Source organism: Drosophila miranda, chromosome 2 (assembly GCF_003369915.1).
Source record: "Drosophila miranda strain MSH22 chromosome 2, D.miranda_PacBio2.1, whole genome shotgun sequence".
In the NCBI taxonomy this organism is placed as follows: domain Eukaryota; kingdom Metazoa; phylum Arthropoda; class Insecta; order Diptera; family Drosophilidae; genus Drosophila; species Drosophila miranda.
This window is the reverse complement of record NC_046675.1, coordinates 6,041,882-6,057,067: the sequence shown is the minus strand read 5'-3', so window position 1 is coordinate 6,057,067 and position 15,186 is coordinate 6,041,882. Positions and strand designations below refer to the sequence as shown.

At 44.8% G+C, this 15,186-nt stretch overlaps 2 protein-coding genes across 6 annotated transcripts; one reads left to right on the top strand and one right to left on the bottom strand.

Annotated features, from left to right (window-relative positions):
* The first annotated feature begins 1,720 nt into the window (after window positions 1-1,720).
* On the top strand, window positions 1,721-7,378 carry LOC108155590 (phosphatidylinositol 4,5-bisphosphate 3-kinase catalytic subunit delta isoform). Of its 2 annotated transcripts, none has more exons than XM_017286504.2 (8): window positions 1,721-1,826; window positions 2,797-4,805; window positions 4,870-5,076; window positions 5,142-5,729; window positions 5,792-6,098; window positions 6,159-6,329; window positions 6,397-6,516; window positions 6,574-7,378. In XM_017286504.2, exons 2-8 carry the CDS (start codon window positions 2,989-2,991, stop codon window positions 6,700-6,702), a joined length of 3,339 nt encoding a protein of 1,112 aa, XP_017141993.1. In that variant the 5' UTR covers window positions 1,721-1,826; window positions 2,797-2,988; the 3' UTR covers window positions 6,703-7,378. The 2 variants fall into 2 exon arrangements, with proteins under 2 accessions (XP_017141993.1, XP_017141994.1); XM_017286505.2 differs by having other exon boundaries at window positions 1,734-1,850.
* Window positions 7,379-7,534: 156 nt separating this feature from the next.
* On the bottom strand, window positions 7,535-14,487 carry LOC108155589 (protein hairless). 4 transcript variants are annotated; one of them, XM_033388235.1, is made up of 6 exons: window positions 13,916-14,487; window positions 13,126-13,826; window positions 12,876-13,049; window positions 11,931-12,778; window positions 10,284-11,862; window positions 7,535-7,967 (listed from the first exon to the last, which is right to left on the bottom strand). In XM_033388235.1, exons 1-6 carry the CDS (start codon window positions 13,933-13,935, stop codon window positions 7,846-7,848), a joined length of 3,444 nt encoding a protein of 1,147 aa, XP_033244126.1. In that variant the 5' UTR covers window positions 13,936-14,487; the 3' UTR covers window positions 7,535-7,845. The 4 variants fall into 4 exon arrangements, with proteins under 4 accessions (XP_033244126.1, XP_033244128.1, XP_033244127.1 ...); XM_033388237.1 differs by having other exon boundaries at window positions 14,305-14,487; XM_017286501.2 differs by lacking the exon at window positions 7,535-7,967 and adding an exon at window positions 8,004-10,215.
* Window positions 14,488-15,186: the final 699 nt, after the last annotated feature.

Below are 15,186 nucleotides of genomic sequence, written 5' to 3'. Positions count from 1 at the left end.
TGTTTTTTAGTGCTAAATGGTATTTTTGTCATTTATTAATTTCATTTTCAATGTTATATAGAAATCCAATAAATGCAAGTATTTCGAATAGACCAATCATGTATAGAATTGATTCATCAATCGTATAAAATTGAGTGGGCATGGCTAAATGTTCCATATAGATAGTATTATTCAACGGAACAAAGAATATGAGGAATTGGTCGTTTTTTTGAATCGAATTTGAATTCGCCGCAGTTCGCCGCAGTTCGCTTTAGCAACAATGAGTCCCATTCCATACACAAACATGTTGCTAATTCCATGAACACATACCCTGGGGAAATGGATGATATAGAGTTGCGGAAATGTGTTTCATCCCATGCTCTAATTAATGCAGAAACTAGTCAGTATCTATTTTAATCGATATTTTGCAATTAGTGGTCCTCTTACAGAGACAAAGAAGCGCTACAGGGATCAGGTTTTATTTACAAATAACTAATCAAATGCATGAATAGACCAAAAAAATGCAAATCTAAAACAAGGCCTTTATTAATAACATTTGAAAGCAGCTTGGAAAACAGCATCTTAAAATAATATTAACGAAATAGGGTATAAAAACGCCCATGCCCTGGTTGACAACAAATGAGTCTGCAAATACCAGCAACATTGACGTCACAACCTGCGACATTGAACATTTTTGTTGAAATCGTGTTTTTGTCAAAATAAAAAACATGCAAGTACTTAAAAATAATTTATCTTGATCAAAATTGTTTCAGCAATCATATAAAATTATCTGAGCAAAAATAAGATCTATATAGCTGGGAATATTCGACGGAAGAAAGATTAACCAAGAATTAGTCGTCATAACCGGTTCAGAACAATGAGTCCCATTCCATGCACACATACCATGGGGGAAATGGATGTTATAGAATTGTGAATATGTTTGTCATCCCAGGCAAAAACAATTTATTTTCAATATATTTTAATATTATTCAATATTATTTAATATTATTTTCAATATTTCAACGATGTTTTTAAGCTTATTGTCTTCTTGTAGGGACCAAGAATAGGTATCAGGATCGAGATATATATACAAAACACTCATCATATTATACTTTATATTATACATATTATACATATTTATACTTTCATATAAAATTAAAAAAATAAGGTATACAAAGGCCTATACTACGGCTTACACGCAATATAGCGGCTCTTTTTTTGTTGAACTTTTTCGTTTAAACCTTTTTTTACAATAAATACAATAAAAGCAAGGATTAAAAACTATCCAATGTTGTAGAAAATGTGTTCATCAATGGGATAAAACTATGTGGGCATTGCTGAGAGATTTAGTTAGTCAGCATTATTCAATGGAATATCAAAATTAAGCAATATGAACGAATTTCCTTTTCCGTTTGTTTTGATTGACCTATTTCGCTACTTGTTTTTTGTTTGACTTATTTCGCTAAAACCTCTTTTTACACAAAATGCAATAAAAGCCAGTATTAAGAATACACCAGTTAAATAGAAAATAGATTCATCAATCGTATAAAATTATGTGGGCATGGTTAAATGTTTTATCTAGCTAGTAATATTCCACGGCAGATCAAAATCGAGGAATATGTAAAATAGAAATTGCATTCGTTGGTATATTTACGGTATATTTCTTAAATGAAACGGTATGTTTCGGTATATTTCTGACGTCGGACGGTATGCTTTAACGATAAATCCGCGGTCACACTGTTTCAATACAAAATAAAAACAATTAAATAATTTTTGTATCTGATTTTTTAAAAATATTGCGTGCCTCATATACACCTCGGTGCGAGTATATCCAGTCGTGGTTATGAGTGAGTGCCGGTGCCGGAATACAAGTAAATGGGCAACAATAGAGCAGCTCACACCCAAAAATAAAAAATAAAAAAAATGTGATAAAGTGGGAGATAGCATAAAAGAAAACAAATGACTCTTTAAAAACAACGATCTGCTTGGCTGGGTGGCGGGGAAAATAAGGGCGGTGCTGGATTCTTTGGCGTTTCGTTTGCTTTTCTTTTGGTGGCTGTAATTTCCATTTCCACGGACCTTTGCCTATGCGTTTGTGTGTGTGTGTTTTTTTGTGGCATCCCGACTTAGAGATGAGACATCGGTGCCGCGTAACTGTAGAATGCCCTTTCCGCGAGCTCTCGATACACCTGTTCTGTGATGGAATTTGAAATTTGAGGGCGAAACCAAGGCCAGATGGAATATTTGGTGGACTTGAAAACTGTTTCCACTGGAAATTGACTATTATTTCTTGGGAAATAAAATTCCTTCAAGTCCACAAAAAGCCGCCCTGCCATATTCTCTCCAATTTGGCAAAAAGAGTATAAAATCTTCACCATTCGCATGGCCATCATGGTTTATTCTTGTTTTTGTGTTTAAGGTCGCCGCCGCCGCCGCACCACCCCTCCCGCTGGCGTATGGGTGTGTGTGATTCATACTAAATATAAAGTCAACGCTTTTCTTTTAGTTCGGAAGAAGTTTTAATTTTGGATGCATAGTTATGCCCCGAATTTGTTTCAAATTTAATGTGCCCCATAAAAATAGATCCAAGTGATAATCCGAATGGCTGTAAAAAGCGGGCAGATACGACCGAATGTTTCCGGATCTCAGTGCAACGGAACCACAACATTTATTACGGGGCTGCTTCTGGCGCCTATCTAACCGGCGGGCGGGTAATTTCCGTAATCGAACACTGCCAATCCTCCCTGCCACTCAATACATATGTCTCCGTCTGCTTTTCAATAACCCGGGCGCCACCTTCTGATTTATTATTCACAGAGAGATCGGCATGACTAACAATGAGATTGCGGCGCTGATTTAAATGGAAAACTTTGAAAATAAACAACGCGCCGAGCCTGGTGATAACGACAAGAACGAAAAACAAATACTAACAATTGCATGCAACAACGAAATAGACAACAAGCCCCAAAGGGACGCAGTGACGACAAGTAAACCAGTAAGACCAGTGGTATGCACCTGGTTGAGATCGGAGCAACGATGAACCGCACCGCCTCCGTTTCCCACAATTATGCTGCCTGTTTGCTGGATAACCGGCAAGCGTCCTATGCAGACCTCACGTACCCAGGCTTCGAGATGCCCCCGACCGAGTACGCCCCATCCGACATGAGATTCTCTATCAATCTGTGGAAGAACGATCCGCCCGACTATGTCGATCTCATATGCATGATCCCGAATGGCACCCTGCTGATGATGAAGGCCCCCTCGTCGACCACGATACGGGAAATCAAGGTGGAGGTCGTCAAGATGGCGAAACAGAACTGCCTGGGCTATATGATCAAGGATGCGTGCGACTATCAGTTCTACGGAATCTCTGTGTTCAACATCGAACCCTACACGGACGAGACGAAGCGCCTGTGCGAGGTGCAGCCCCACTTTGGTCTACTCAGCCTGGGCGACCGCACCGATGCCACCAGCTTCTCCAGCGACTACGAACTAACGAAGATGGTCAGCGGCATGATTGGCAACTCATTCGATCATCACCGAACCCAAGGCACGCCCGAGATCGACGACTTTCGACGCAGCATGACAGATCTCTGCGAGAGCATCGAGGTGGAGCGTTCCCAGTTCACGTGGCAGCAGCGTCTCCTCTATGAGCATCCCCTGAGGCTGGCCGGCTCGGTGGATATGCCCGAGCTAATACGTCAGCGTCATCCAACATCCGCTTTTCTGATAGTCGTAAAGAACGAGAACGATCAGAGCACGTTCACGTTGTCTGTCATGGAGAAGGACACCCCGTTCTCGCTGATCGAGAGCACGTTGCAGAAGATGAACCGATCGCAGATGAAGATGAACGATCGCGCCGGCGACTATATACTGAAAGTGAGCGGCCGCGATGAGTATCTGTTCGGGGATCATCCGCTGATACAGTTCCTGTACATCCAAGAAGCGCTCTCGGACTCGGCCGTGCCCAATGTGGTGCTGCAGTCGGTGATCCGCCTGGAGTCGTACATCAATCACCACAACGAGCAGAGCATGGGCCTGAAGCGAGCCCCCAAGAAGGACCGGTCCGTGGTGCTCCATAAGGCACCCACATCGCTGTGGGATTTGGGCAACTACTTTCAGCTGACGCTGCACAGCATCAGCAACGTCAACTACGACAAGACACGGGCGTTCCGGGTGGGCGTTGATGTGGGGCTGTATCATGGCGAGCACAAGCTGTGCTCACAGCGATCGATAGATGCGCCCAATGGCAGCTCGGACACGTTCCTCTTCAACGATCAGATCATGGACTTTGACATACAGATGCGCAATCTCCCGCGGATGACGCGACTGTGCATCGTCATCTTTGAGGTGACCAAATTGTCGCGCTCCAAGAAGTCATCCAACAACAAGGACAACGCCCAGAAGGACGTGTCGTACAACAAGAATCCCCTGGCCTGGGTCAATACAACGCTTCTGGACTACAAGGCTCATTTGCGAACTGGCCGACAGGTGCTGTACACGTGGACATATGCGGACGATATACAGTCGGACGAGGTGTTCCACCCGCTGGGCACCATCGAACCGAATCCGCGCAAGGAGGAGTGCGCCCTAGTGCACGTAACATTCCACAGCAGTGGCGCCGAATCCGTGCGCTATCCCTGCGAGAATACTGTCTTGCAATATGCAGCGGATCGAGCGCTGGCCAGCCTCCGCGAGAAGCAACAGCAGCCGGCAGAGCCCGAGAAACCACTGAAAGAACTCAAGGAGTTGGTGGCCAACTACACCGGCCTGGACAAGATCTATGAGATGGTGGACCAGGATCGCAATGCCATTTGGGAGCGCAGGTAACTACCAGTAAAACCATTCAATATCTAAAATTCGAATCTGTGTGTGATTGACTTTTTTAAGGAATGATCTCCTGCGCGAATTGCCAGAACAGCTGCCGATCCTCTTGCACTGTGTGTACTGGAAAGAGCGCGACGATGTGGCCGACATCTGGTACCTACTCAAGCGGTGGCCGCTCATCTCGGTTGAACGATCACTGGAACTGCTGGACTATGCCTATCCGGATCCAGCCGTTCGTCGATTTGCCATCAAGTGTCTACAAATTCTCAAGTGAGTGCACACCCCACTTAATGACTCCATGAGCAATACCTTTACTACAATCCCATTTCCATTAGGGATGATGATCTGCTATTGTACCTGCTCCAACTGGTGCAGGCCATCAAGCACGAATCGTATCTGGAGAGTGATCTGGTTGTGTTACTGCTGGAGCGAGCGCTGCGCAATCAACGCATCGGCCACTACTTCTTCTGGCATCTGCGATCCGAGATGCAAACGCCTTCGATGCAGACACGGTTCGGCCTCCTGCTGGAGGTCTATCTCAAGGGCTGTAAGCATCATGTGGCGCCGCTGCGGAAACAGCTGCAGGTGCTCGACAAACTGAAGCAGGGCTCTGTTATAGCCAAGAAGGGCAGCAAGGAAAAGGTGAAAACCATGCTGCAGGACTTTCTGAGGGATCAGCGGAACACGGGCGTCTTCCAGAACATACAGAACCCACTGAATCCCAGCTTTCGGTGTAGTGGCGTCTCGCCTGACCAGTGCAAGGTGATGGACAGTAAGATGCGTCCGCTGTGGGTGGTGTTCGAGAATGCCGATCTGAACTCGAACGATGTGTACATTATATTCAAAAATGGCGATGATCTGCGCCAGGACATGCTCACACTGCAGATGCTGCGGGTGATGGACAAGTTGTGGAAACGAGACGGGTAAACTTGAATCACACTTAGTTCTCCTTGTGGCATTTTCGACAATTGTTTCCTCTTTTCAGCATGGACTTTCGCATGAACATCTACAACTGCATCAGCATGGAGCAGCGCCTGGGCATGATTGAGGTGGTGCGGCATGCGGAGACGATTGCCAACATACAGAAGGAGAAGGGCATGTTCTCGGCCACGTCGCCGTTCAAGAAGGGCTCGCTATACAGTTGGCTCAAGGAGCACAACAAGCCCGCTGATAAGCTGAACAAGGCCATCAACGAGTTCACGCTTAGCTGTGCCGGCTACTGTGTGGCCACCTATGTACTGGGCGTGGCCGATCGTCATTCCGACAACATAATGGTCAAGAGGAACGGACAGGTAAATCACTTTATCGAACAAATTCTGTACAAACATGAAATCCTTGTGATCCATCCTCAGCTCTTTCACATCGACTTTGGACACATCTTGGGACACTTCAAGGAGAAGTTTGGTGTGCGTCGGGAGCGTGTACCGTTTGTGCTAACCCATGATTTTGTGTACGTCATCAACAAGGGCTGTAATGATCGCGAGGCGAAAGAGTTTTGTCACTTTCAGGAATTGTGCGAGCGCGTATGTCAACTTCAATCAGTCGGAAGTCGGCAGGACTGTAGTTTTCATTCTATTTAATTTTTTGCAGGCATTTTTAACATTACGCAAACACGGCTGCCTTATCTTATCGCTGTTCTCGATGATGATTTCAACAGGACTGCCGGAACTGTCCTCCGAGAAGGACTTGAACTATCTACGCGACACTTTGGTAAGTTCGAATCGCGTAGTAATCGATTGAAGATCCCTCATAGATCTGCATCCTCAGGTGCTGGACTATACGGAGGAAAAAGCACGCGAACATTTCCGGGCGAAATTCAGCGAAGCTTTGGCCAACTCCTGGAAAACTTCTCTAAATTGGGCCTCGCACAATTTCTCCAAGAACAACAAACAGTAAACGGACATCAACAAAATGCAGCACACGATCGTTGTGTGTTCCAAAACACTATCTCACCCCCACAGAAGCCCCAGAGGGATCATTCCCAATCCTCTCTGCTTATATTTACATTGGTACCACGCTCCGCAACAGACGGGCGTGGGTATCCGTAAAATGCATAAAACCAAGTTCAAAACTACATATGTATGTGTTCACTATGTTAGGCCGACCCACAAGCCCCCACAAAACCCACAGCCCCCCATATATGTCACACTATCGATAAAATCACTGCCACAAGTGCTCCAATATAATTTAATGTCCTGCCTCTTGGATTACCTATATATATATATTTGATATTTGAACAATGACCCCTCCCCTTGGACCCTATTGTATTGTTTTTGTTGTTTCGAAACCTGTACAACCCCCCCAAACGTGCAGAAGAATGTATCCTATTATGCTTATGTGTCTAATTAAGCGACATTTACTCCATAAGTTAAAAAGTTAACTTTAATTTGTTTTCTCTCTCAAAAATACGATGATTTATATTGTGTACTGTACCATAATTTGTTTCCTTTCCAGCAACAAGCAAAAAACTAAATCAGAAATTATTGTGTGTGTGTTTCCTGGTTTCTTTTCTGTTCATTTCGTAGTGTTATAGTCTTATATGTATATGTACTAGTACTTGTAATGTATTTTGTAAATCGCTGGATAATTATAATTAAATGAAACGAATTATACACATACACATACATATATTTGAACGAGTGTATAGAATGTAATCGAAACAAGAAATATATAAATACATAACATATGTATGTACACCATGTGCTTCTACGAATGTATCTGTATTCGTCTCAACAACTCAATCGTGTTTCACTGGGATTGGGGGCGAAGTGAGCACTCTCACAGGGGAAAACACAAATCCCAGCGGCGAACCTTGACCACCACACCCGATGAATATTATCTCGAATCGGAAGGGAAGGAACCTGATAATCCATAGTAGAACCATCAAAACTGTTGTCGATGCCAGGAGGCCCATTCTAGCATCCGGTAGCATCCATTATCAATGCCATTTGATGATTATTACAAGACCTTATTGCACTTCGCCCATATATTGATCTTTCGCACCGGCCAGTAGGATTATAAAGGCCATACAGGAGGCTCTTATTTGCCAAATCCTATGAGGGGTTTCCAATGGTTGGTTGGTTCCAATGTTTCACAGCATCTACAGTACTTTAATTTCTTAAGATCATATCTCAGGGGACCGCTTCTTCTTCGGAATAGAACTGAGGGGAAAACTGAAATAAATTACTTGTCACACATTTAGTATAGGTTTTTATTTGACATCAAGTATTCAGTTTCAGTTGCATGTATACATACATATAGTATATGTATATGTATGCCTATATAAAATATATTTGTTTAAAACTAGTTTTGTTTCCGTTTTACTTTACACACATTCCAGCATCAAGAGGATGCAGTAATATTAAATACATATGTATATCTAAAACCCTTTTGCTTGCTGTTTTCCCCATTATGATCTGTCGGGCTATGCCGCTCCGCTCACTGGTGGATGACCATCAATGCCGGCCAGCGCTCTAAGCAAACTGATGGTTAAGTCTACGACTACACTACGGATTCAATAAAATAAAACAAAACGTCGTACACAGTACCGATGCAAAAAAAAGGTAAAAGTATAGTAATAGTCCCTAGGCGCCTAGCTATTAGCTAATCAGTAGGTAGTAGAAACCGTATGGAATTTTCATGGAAATTAATATTTTTGTTTTGTTTTGTTTTTGTTTTTGCTTTCGTTTTTCGTTTAGTAAAAGGTTAACAGCAAATTGTGAAACATTTTGATACTTTTTTTCGCCTTGACCTCTAATGGAATCGTTTTCTGTGTATACATATACATACAATATATCAAATATACAGCATTTTGTTAAAATCCTTTATAAAAATAGGTGTATTAAATATATGGGTTGTTTTCTTGATTTAAATTTTTGTTGTTGTTGTTGTGTAAAAATACTGTATATACAATTAAAATTATTTCCCTACACATAAACACGTACCAGTACATACATATAAATAGTCATTTGATTTATATAAATAATTTAGAAAATATGAGAAACCGCGGTTCGTTTTTGTCTTTTTTGCATTTAGGAATATAGTACTTTTTGTTGTTTATTTGTATCAGTTTCAGTTGTACGAATTTCGGCTTGAATTTTTTACTTTTTAGGATACATTTTTCATTTTTCAGTTTTTAGTTTTTGTAAATATTTTCTTTCTTTTGTTGTATATGTGAATTTTTGTACATTTTCATTTGCTTTTGATTGGGCTGCCATTGACAAGGAGCTGTACTAAGTAGAGCTATACAAATCTGTTGGAAATAGTAATGTGAATCATTATTATGAGGTTTAAGGCTTAAGCCTCATAAATAAAGTACATTAAAGGACAAATAGAACGGGCTTGTGATCGAAAGATAATATGGGTTTCACCACCAACTACAGGTCGATCCACTCGTATAACCTTTTCACGACCAAAATAATGTTTCTGGGAATATCACAATCTTTGGCTTGATCCTGGAGTAAAGCCAAAATCAAACCAAAAAGTTATTCCCGTGTGGGGTTTACAAACATCAAACTACCATCGTATGCGGTCTATTTTGTACAACACTTCGTCAACTTCTGCCCTTTGGACCTCGCTTTGGGGGATATCATATCTAAAATGGATTCAATTCACCTGTAAAGCATCTGTTCCCAGATGTCCTGTGGTTTAGCTCTTCTTGTTTTTATATAATCCCTAGTTCTCTTTACATTTCATTTTTAAAGGCACACGCTTTTTATAAAAATCTGTTCTTTTAGGTTTTGTAAAATACACTTTAAATGTTGGATGCTGCAATCCATAACTTTATATTTTTGTATCGTTTTTCTTCTTTTTTTTTCTAAAAAAATTCAGGTTCAGTCTGTTTCAAGGAAATGTTTTGATGAAAAAACGTAACTCTTTTTGTTTGAGATTCTTTAAGACGTGCAATTTATACATCCTATAGAAAAATGTGTTAATTGTATGGTTTTTACTTATTAGTTGGCAGAGAATAAAATTCCTTTGCATATTAAATATGTGTATCGAAGGGGTTCCATTTCTCAACTGATTGTATAAATAGTTTTTGTTGAAACATTGTTGGAGTCTGTTTTGATTTCCTTGTATCTCTTCGTTTCTTCTCCGCTATTCTCCTCTCCTCTCTTCTGTTCTGCTCTCCTTTCGTTTCGTTTGAATTTCCTGCCTTAATCGAGAACCTAACTAGATTTAGGCTTAGGCTAAAACAATTCGGTTACAACTAAATTAGCAGCGAGCTTATCAAATAATTGTATGTGTAGTTGAATGTCATCTTAAGCGCTACTAGTGCGGTAATGTACTTAACTCGATGGTTGCGCCCATCAACTGGGGCAGCTGGGGCGTGTGTGTGTGTGTGTGTGTGTGGTTGCGGTTGTGTGTGTGTGTGTGTGTCTCAGTGCTTCGACAGATTCAGTGGTAAGTCTGAAGGAATACAAAACAATATTAGCTCAGACTCAGTCCAAGTGTCAGTCTTAGATGGGGAGACTCACCTGAACTTTGTTCATTCCTTAGGCTACTATTATGAAACAATGCGGAGGAGGAGGGGCCGGCACCGGAGGCAGCCGCCGAGGAGACGGATGCATTGGAGCTGGTCGGCGAAGTGGAGGCTGTGCGATGACTGGACGCTGCAGACATTAGATCGGTACTACTATCAGTCAGTTTTGGCGTGGCCAGGTGTGCAGGCGTGTGGTGTGTTAGTGCCGCGGGATGTGTCAGGTGCGTATGCGGATGCGGATGCGTATGCGGACTGGGGGCGGGCTGTCCAAATGCGGCGGCAGCTGCAGCAGCCGCAACAGCGGCTGCCCCGACGCCATTATAGGCAAACGGATGATACGGCGAGGGAGGTGACAGTCTCGCGGCTGCAGCCGAACTGCTGCTGGCCTGTGGATGCGGCGGCATTAGCGGCGAGGCTCCCGCCTGGTAATGGTGCACCCACAACGGGTTGTGCCTCAGGGCCGCCAGTGTAGATATGTAGGGATGGTAAAGCGATGGCGACACCACCGAGGGAATGTAGGCGGCAGCAGCCGCTGCTGCAGCCGCCGCCGCAGCGGCTGCGCTACTGCCCGATGACACAGGCACCGTCGGGCTGCCCGATGATCCATTGCCGTTCACCTGCGGCGGTGGATACATATAGTAGTGCAAGGGCGAGCCGGAGGCTGGTGAACTACGCTGCATATGCATCTGGTGGCGCCGATCTGGTGGCGATGTACTTCGGTCACCGGGCGACGGACAGCTGCTGCTGCTGGCCGTTGGCGAGGCAAACTCGCGGCGTATCGAGGCAGTCTTCTTGGGAACGGTGCGAGGTGTGGTGGCGGGGGAAGCTGTTGTGGAACGGGGCGGTGAAAGATCTTGCGACGCCACTCCTCCGTGTGAAATGTGTGGCGAAACCGCTGTGCCAGTCGACGTCGATGGTCGACCTCCTGTTCCAGAATAGTGATCTCTATAGAAGGAATGCCCATAGTCCACGGGCAGCGGCGACCCAGTCGTGTACGGGGGAGAGCGTTTCTTGCTGGCCGCATGTGAGGGCGACTTTCCACCGCCATTGCTGCCGCTCACTTCGGGCGACTTGGGGGAGCTGAGGAGGGAGCGTGGATAGTTTCCGGAATTGGCGTACAACGAATGCTGGTGATGCACATTGCTGATGATGGCCGCCGGATGGTCGATGGTCTTCTTGGAAGATGAAGAGGAGGACGACGAGGAGCTGCCACTGCCTCCGCCCAAGAGCGAGTGTATGCTGTAGGAGCTGTTCAGGCGTGTGGGCTGCTGCGAGGCCGCAGCCGGTGCTGGCGATGTAGTGGGTGTGCTAGTGCTAGTGCTAGGCTTTCCTTGAGGCGGTGCCAGATTCATGGGCGCTGACTTGCTGGGCGGTGCCGAAGCCTTGGCACGACTCCGTTTGCCACCGACCCCTCCACTGCTACTGCCTCCGCTGCCGCTGCCATTGTTCACGCAACCATTGTCCTCCAGCGACACCTTCTCAAACTCGCGCAGGATGCGCTTTCTGGGCGAGACATGCTGATGATGGTACTCGACTAGACGGCTGACTGCCGCGGCCGACGTTGGCGGCGAAACCTAAAAGAGATTGTTAGTTTTCAGTTAATGGAATGCTCTTTCTAGTCCAATTCTAGGGGGCCACTCACCTTGTGCGTCAGAGAGTGACTTAGATTCCCGATGGCTCCGCCACCGCTGCGCTCTGCTGCCGTGACTGCCGCCGCTGTCGACGCTGGTGTCTTGGACAATTGCTCTAGACGTGCTGGCACCCCATCGATAAGTTTCTGAATGATGCTGTTGAGCTTGGCTCTGGGTTTCGGCTTTTTAAGTCTTCTGTTGTCTGCTCGTGGCGTCTTGTGATCGCCATTCAGATCGCTGCCAGTGCTGCCGTTCGTACTGATCGAAGGCGGTATCGGGGGTTCATTAACTGTCACCGACATGGCCTCTTCGTCCTCACTCGTGTTCATCTTCTCCGCAGTCGCCGGTGCTGTCGCCTCAATCGTGGGCTCAACTTTTACTTTCGTCTCTGCGTTCGGCACAGAAGCTTCCTCTTTTGACTCGCGGCTATCATTGATTTCGGCCTTGTTCGACTCCGTTTCCGGCATTGCTTCCGTTTCTACTTTGATCGTTTCTGGTTTCTCCGTTTTAATCTCATTTGCAGTTTCTGCAGAAGCTTCTGCTGCAGCGCCAGTGCCAGTGTCAGTGGCAGTGTCGCCTTCTGCAGCTTCTCCGCCTTCGGCCTTTAGTGTCTCATCGCCATTTTCAGCCTTGACCAACTCGAAGATCGGCCGCAGATCTTCGCTATTGGCAATCGGCTCGTGGGGTCGTCTTCTCTTGCGTGATGCTGTCTGGAGGGCAGCCTTGCTAAGGACACTGTGCCTGGGACGATAATAATAAAGCGACAGTTCTTTGGATATGCCGCGTCGTGGTCTCGACTGTTTCCAGGGCTGGTCCCGTTGCCACGGCGATGATTGTATCGAGCTATTGTCATCCGAAACTGCAAGAAACCGAATAATATTTTGCTCAGAAATGCACTCGCATCATGGTATATTTAGTTGTCAGTCAAATGCCAAACGGGGATGACAAACACTTACAGCTCAGAGATGTGGAATTCTCGTTCTTTGGATACGTTGTCGTCACTGCAGACGTTGGGGTCACGGTGGCCGAGGTGGCCGCAGATGGGGGGCGAAAAGTCTTGCGCGTTACAGAGACCCATCCGCTCTTATCGCCGTCCTTCGAACGTGCCAGTTCCAATATGAATTTGCCATCTGTTGCGCAGAAGATGGATGTTGTTTGTTGTTTTATCTTGACGGAAATGGGTTTAAGTTTATGTTTTAAACTTGCCTTTAAAGAACTGCAAACGACCGCCGTAGCCGGCCGTGCTGTTGTTGCTGTGCGTCGATATCGGATGCCTGCCCATATCAAAGCTGCTGCTCATGCTGCTGACACCCTTCTCGCTCTTCAAAGATCCTGTGGGCGCCATGGATGCGGCGGCGGTGGCACTCGGCACACTGCTTAAGGAACTGTAGTCGAGCACACCACCCATTACATCGACAGGCTTCGGAGCAGAGCCGACGAGGGCACTAGTCGCTGCCACCGTAGCAGATGCCGCCATCGCTGAGGAGCTGCTGCTGCTTGTTGGACTGTTACTGCTTCTAGTTGTCTTTGTTGTGGGCGTGCTGACATGCGGCAAAAAGCCATTTGACGAGGCTGGAGCTGATGATGATGATGACAATGATGAGGAGGGCGTCGGCGTCCTGCCTGCTGTCGTGCTAGTGCTCGTGCTCGTGCTCAGGTTCGCGGGCAGGGGCGGGGGCAGTGGAAAGCTGCCGTTCAAACCATTTTTGAGTAGAAACTGTGCTGCCGCCTCTGCAATTATGCGTTCGTTGTTGCTGTTGCTGTTGTTGTTGTTGCTGCTGCTGTCGTTGCTATTGTTGTTGGAGTTGTTGCTGCTGTTACTGTTAATGGTACTTTTATGCTCATCGGTCATTGTTGTCTGTCGTCTGTTGCACTCTGTTACAATTGTGACGTCATTTAGAGTTGGCCTTCAAAGAAAAACATTTTCATGTGTTGGCAAAATGATTTTCGTTGGTTAAAAATGTACTCCAGCTCGATTTTCTAATTGGTTTCATACAATTTAAATACAATTTTCATTTTGTTTTTGTTGTAAATTCCTCGCGCACAGTCCGCAGCCGGGACATAACTCAACGTCGACGGCGTCGCGTATCAAAATATGCCAGCTCGGCACGGCAATGGGAGCGTCTGGTCTGGGTAACATTTTCGTGTTTTGGAAGCTGAAACAATTTACTTTATTGCACACATGGCCTATAGCATTTTCAGCCGCCGCTTATCGTTGCATTTACTTTGTCTTTATATGTTTTCACGCACAGAGTTTACTATTGGCATAGGCATTGGGGCTGGCTGCTGCTGGCGGAAGAGCACAAAGAGAGCACAGCAAGAGCAGAGCACAAAACGAAGTGGGAAAAGGAGGAGATAAAATAGGAAAAAACGTTCTCCAATTACCATCAGCAGATATCGATATCCGATAATGCGCGTAATAGGCTGAGGCCACGTGCTGCGACCAAGCTGGTCAGCAAACAAATTATTGATCACTGATTTAAACCAATAAATTAAATAAATAAATTTAAAATTATCAACGAAAAACGCAGCTCAGTGTGCGGACAGTGTGACCGTGAACTGAGAACGCGAAAATACCAAATTCCAAAATGGCACTAAAAATTACAACAAAATACCAAAATGCTCAGCATACTAAACAAAAATTATTTTTGAATATTAAAATTAAATTTTGTTTATTCCCTCGGATCCTGCCTCGTTTAGCTATGGCGCACATTGTGGTTGCGCGAATTAGAAATGAGATTAACTTTTGTTTCGTCGATGGGCAATAATATCTTGAGTTTCGAACTGATCCCCCGACTATGACAATTTACAAAAAATATACAAAAATCACAAAGTTTTCTTTCGTAAAATCCTTACGAAATTCTTCCCCTTAATCCAAATCGGCCCAGTTATTCTTAGTTTGTTTACTGATTTGAACCATAGATTTAAATATTCCTGAAACACGTCGGTATTCGTGGGGTCCAAAGTTGGAAAGACGTCTTATTATTCTTCCAATTTGTTATTTATTTATAATTTTTTGGTTCCTACGAAAAAATGGGGAGCTAAAACTACTGCCATTAGTTTTTCCCAAGGTATAGTTAAAGAGAAATCGCAGTCCCTCGTCAAATCTTTCATCATCACCCACACGAAAATAACGGGAATTCCTTCCAACCATGCTAAACGCCGGCTATATGACCCACATGGCTTAGATTGTATTAAACCATTTCACTGATTCTTCATCGGTAAATTAAAAATAAATATTCCTTTATAGAATAAAATGTTTATTTA

What these genes read in the sequence shown, in the direction of transcription:
- LOC108155590 (XM_017286504.2), top strand. Translation starts at nt 2,989, where the DNA reads ATGCACCTGGTTGAGATCGGAGCAACGATGAACCGCACCGCCTCCGTT. An exon ending in AAGTTGTGGAAACGAGACGG is followed by an intron (nt 5,730 to 5,791) that starts GTAAACTTGAAT and finishes TCCTCTTTTCAG; the next exon opens with CATGGACTTTCGCATGAACA. An exon ending in ACTATCTACGCGACACTTTG is followed by an intron (nt 6,517 to 6,573) that starts GTAAGTTCGAAT and finishes CTGCATCCTCAG; the next exon opens with GTGCTGGACTATACGGAGGA.
- LOC108155589 (XM_033388235.1), bottom strand. Translation starts at nt 13,935, where the DNA reads ATGAAAATTGTATTTAAATT. An exon ending in TCGTTTGCAGTTCTTTAAAG is followed by an intron (nt 13,050 to 13,125) that starts GCAAGTTTAAAA and finishes TCTGCGCAACAG; the next exon opens with ATGGCAAATTCATATTGGAA. An exon ending in AAGGAATGAACAAAGTTCAG is followed by an intron (nt 7,968 to 10,283) that starts GTGAGTCTCCCC and finishes TTTTCCCCTCAG; the next exon opens with TTCTATTCCGAAGAAGAAGC.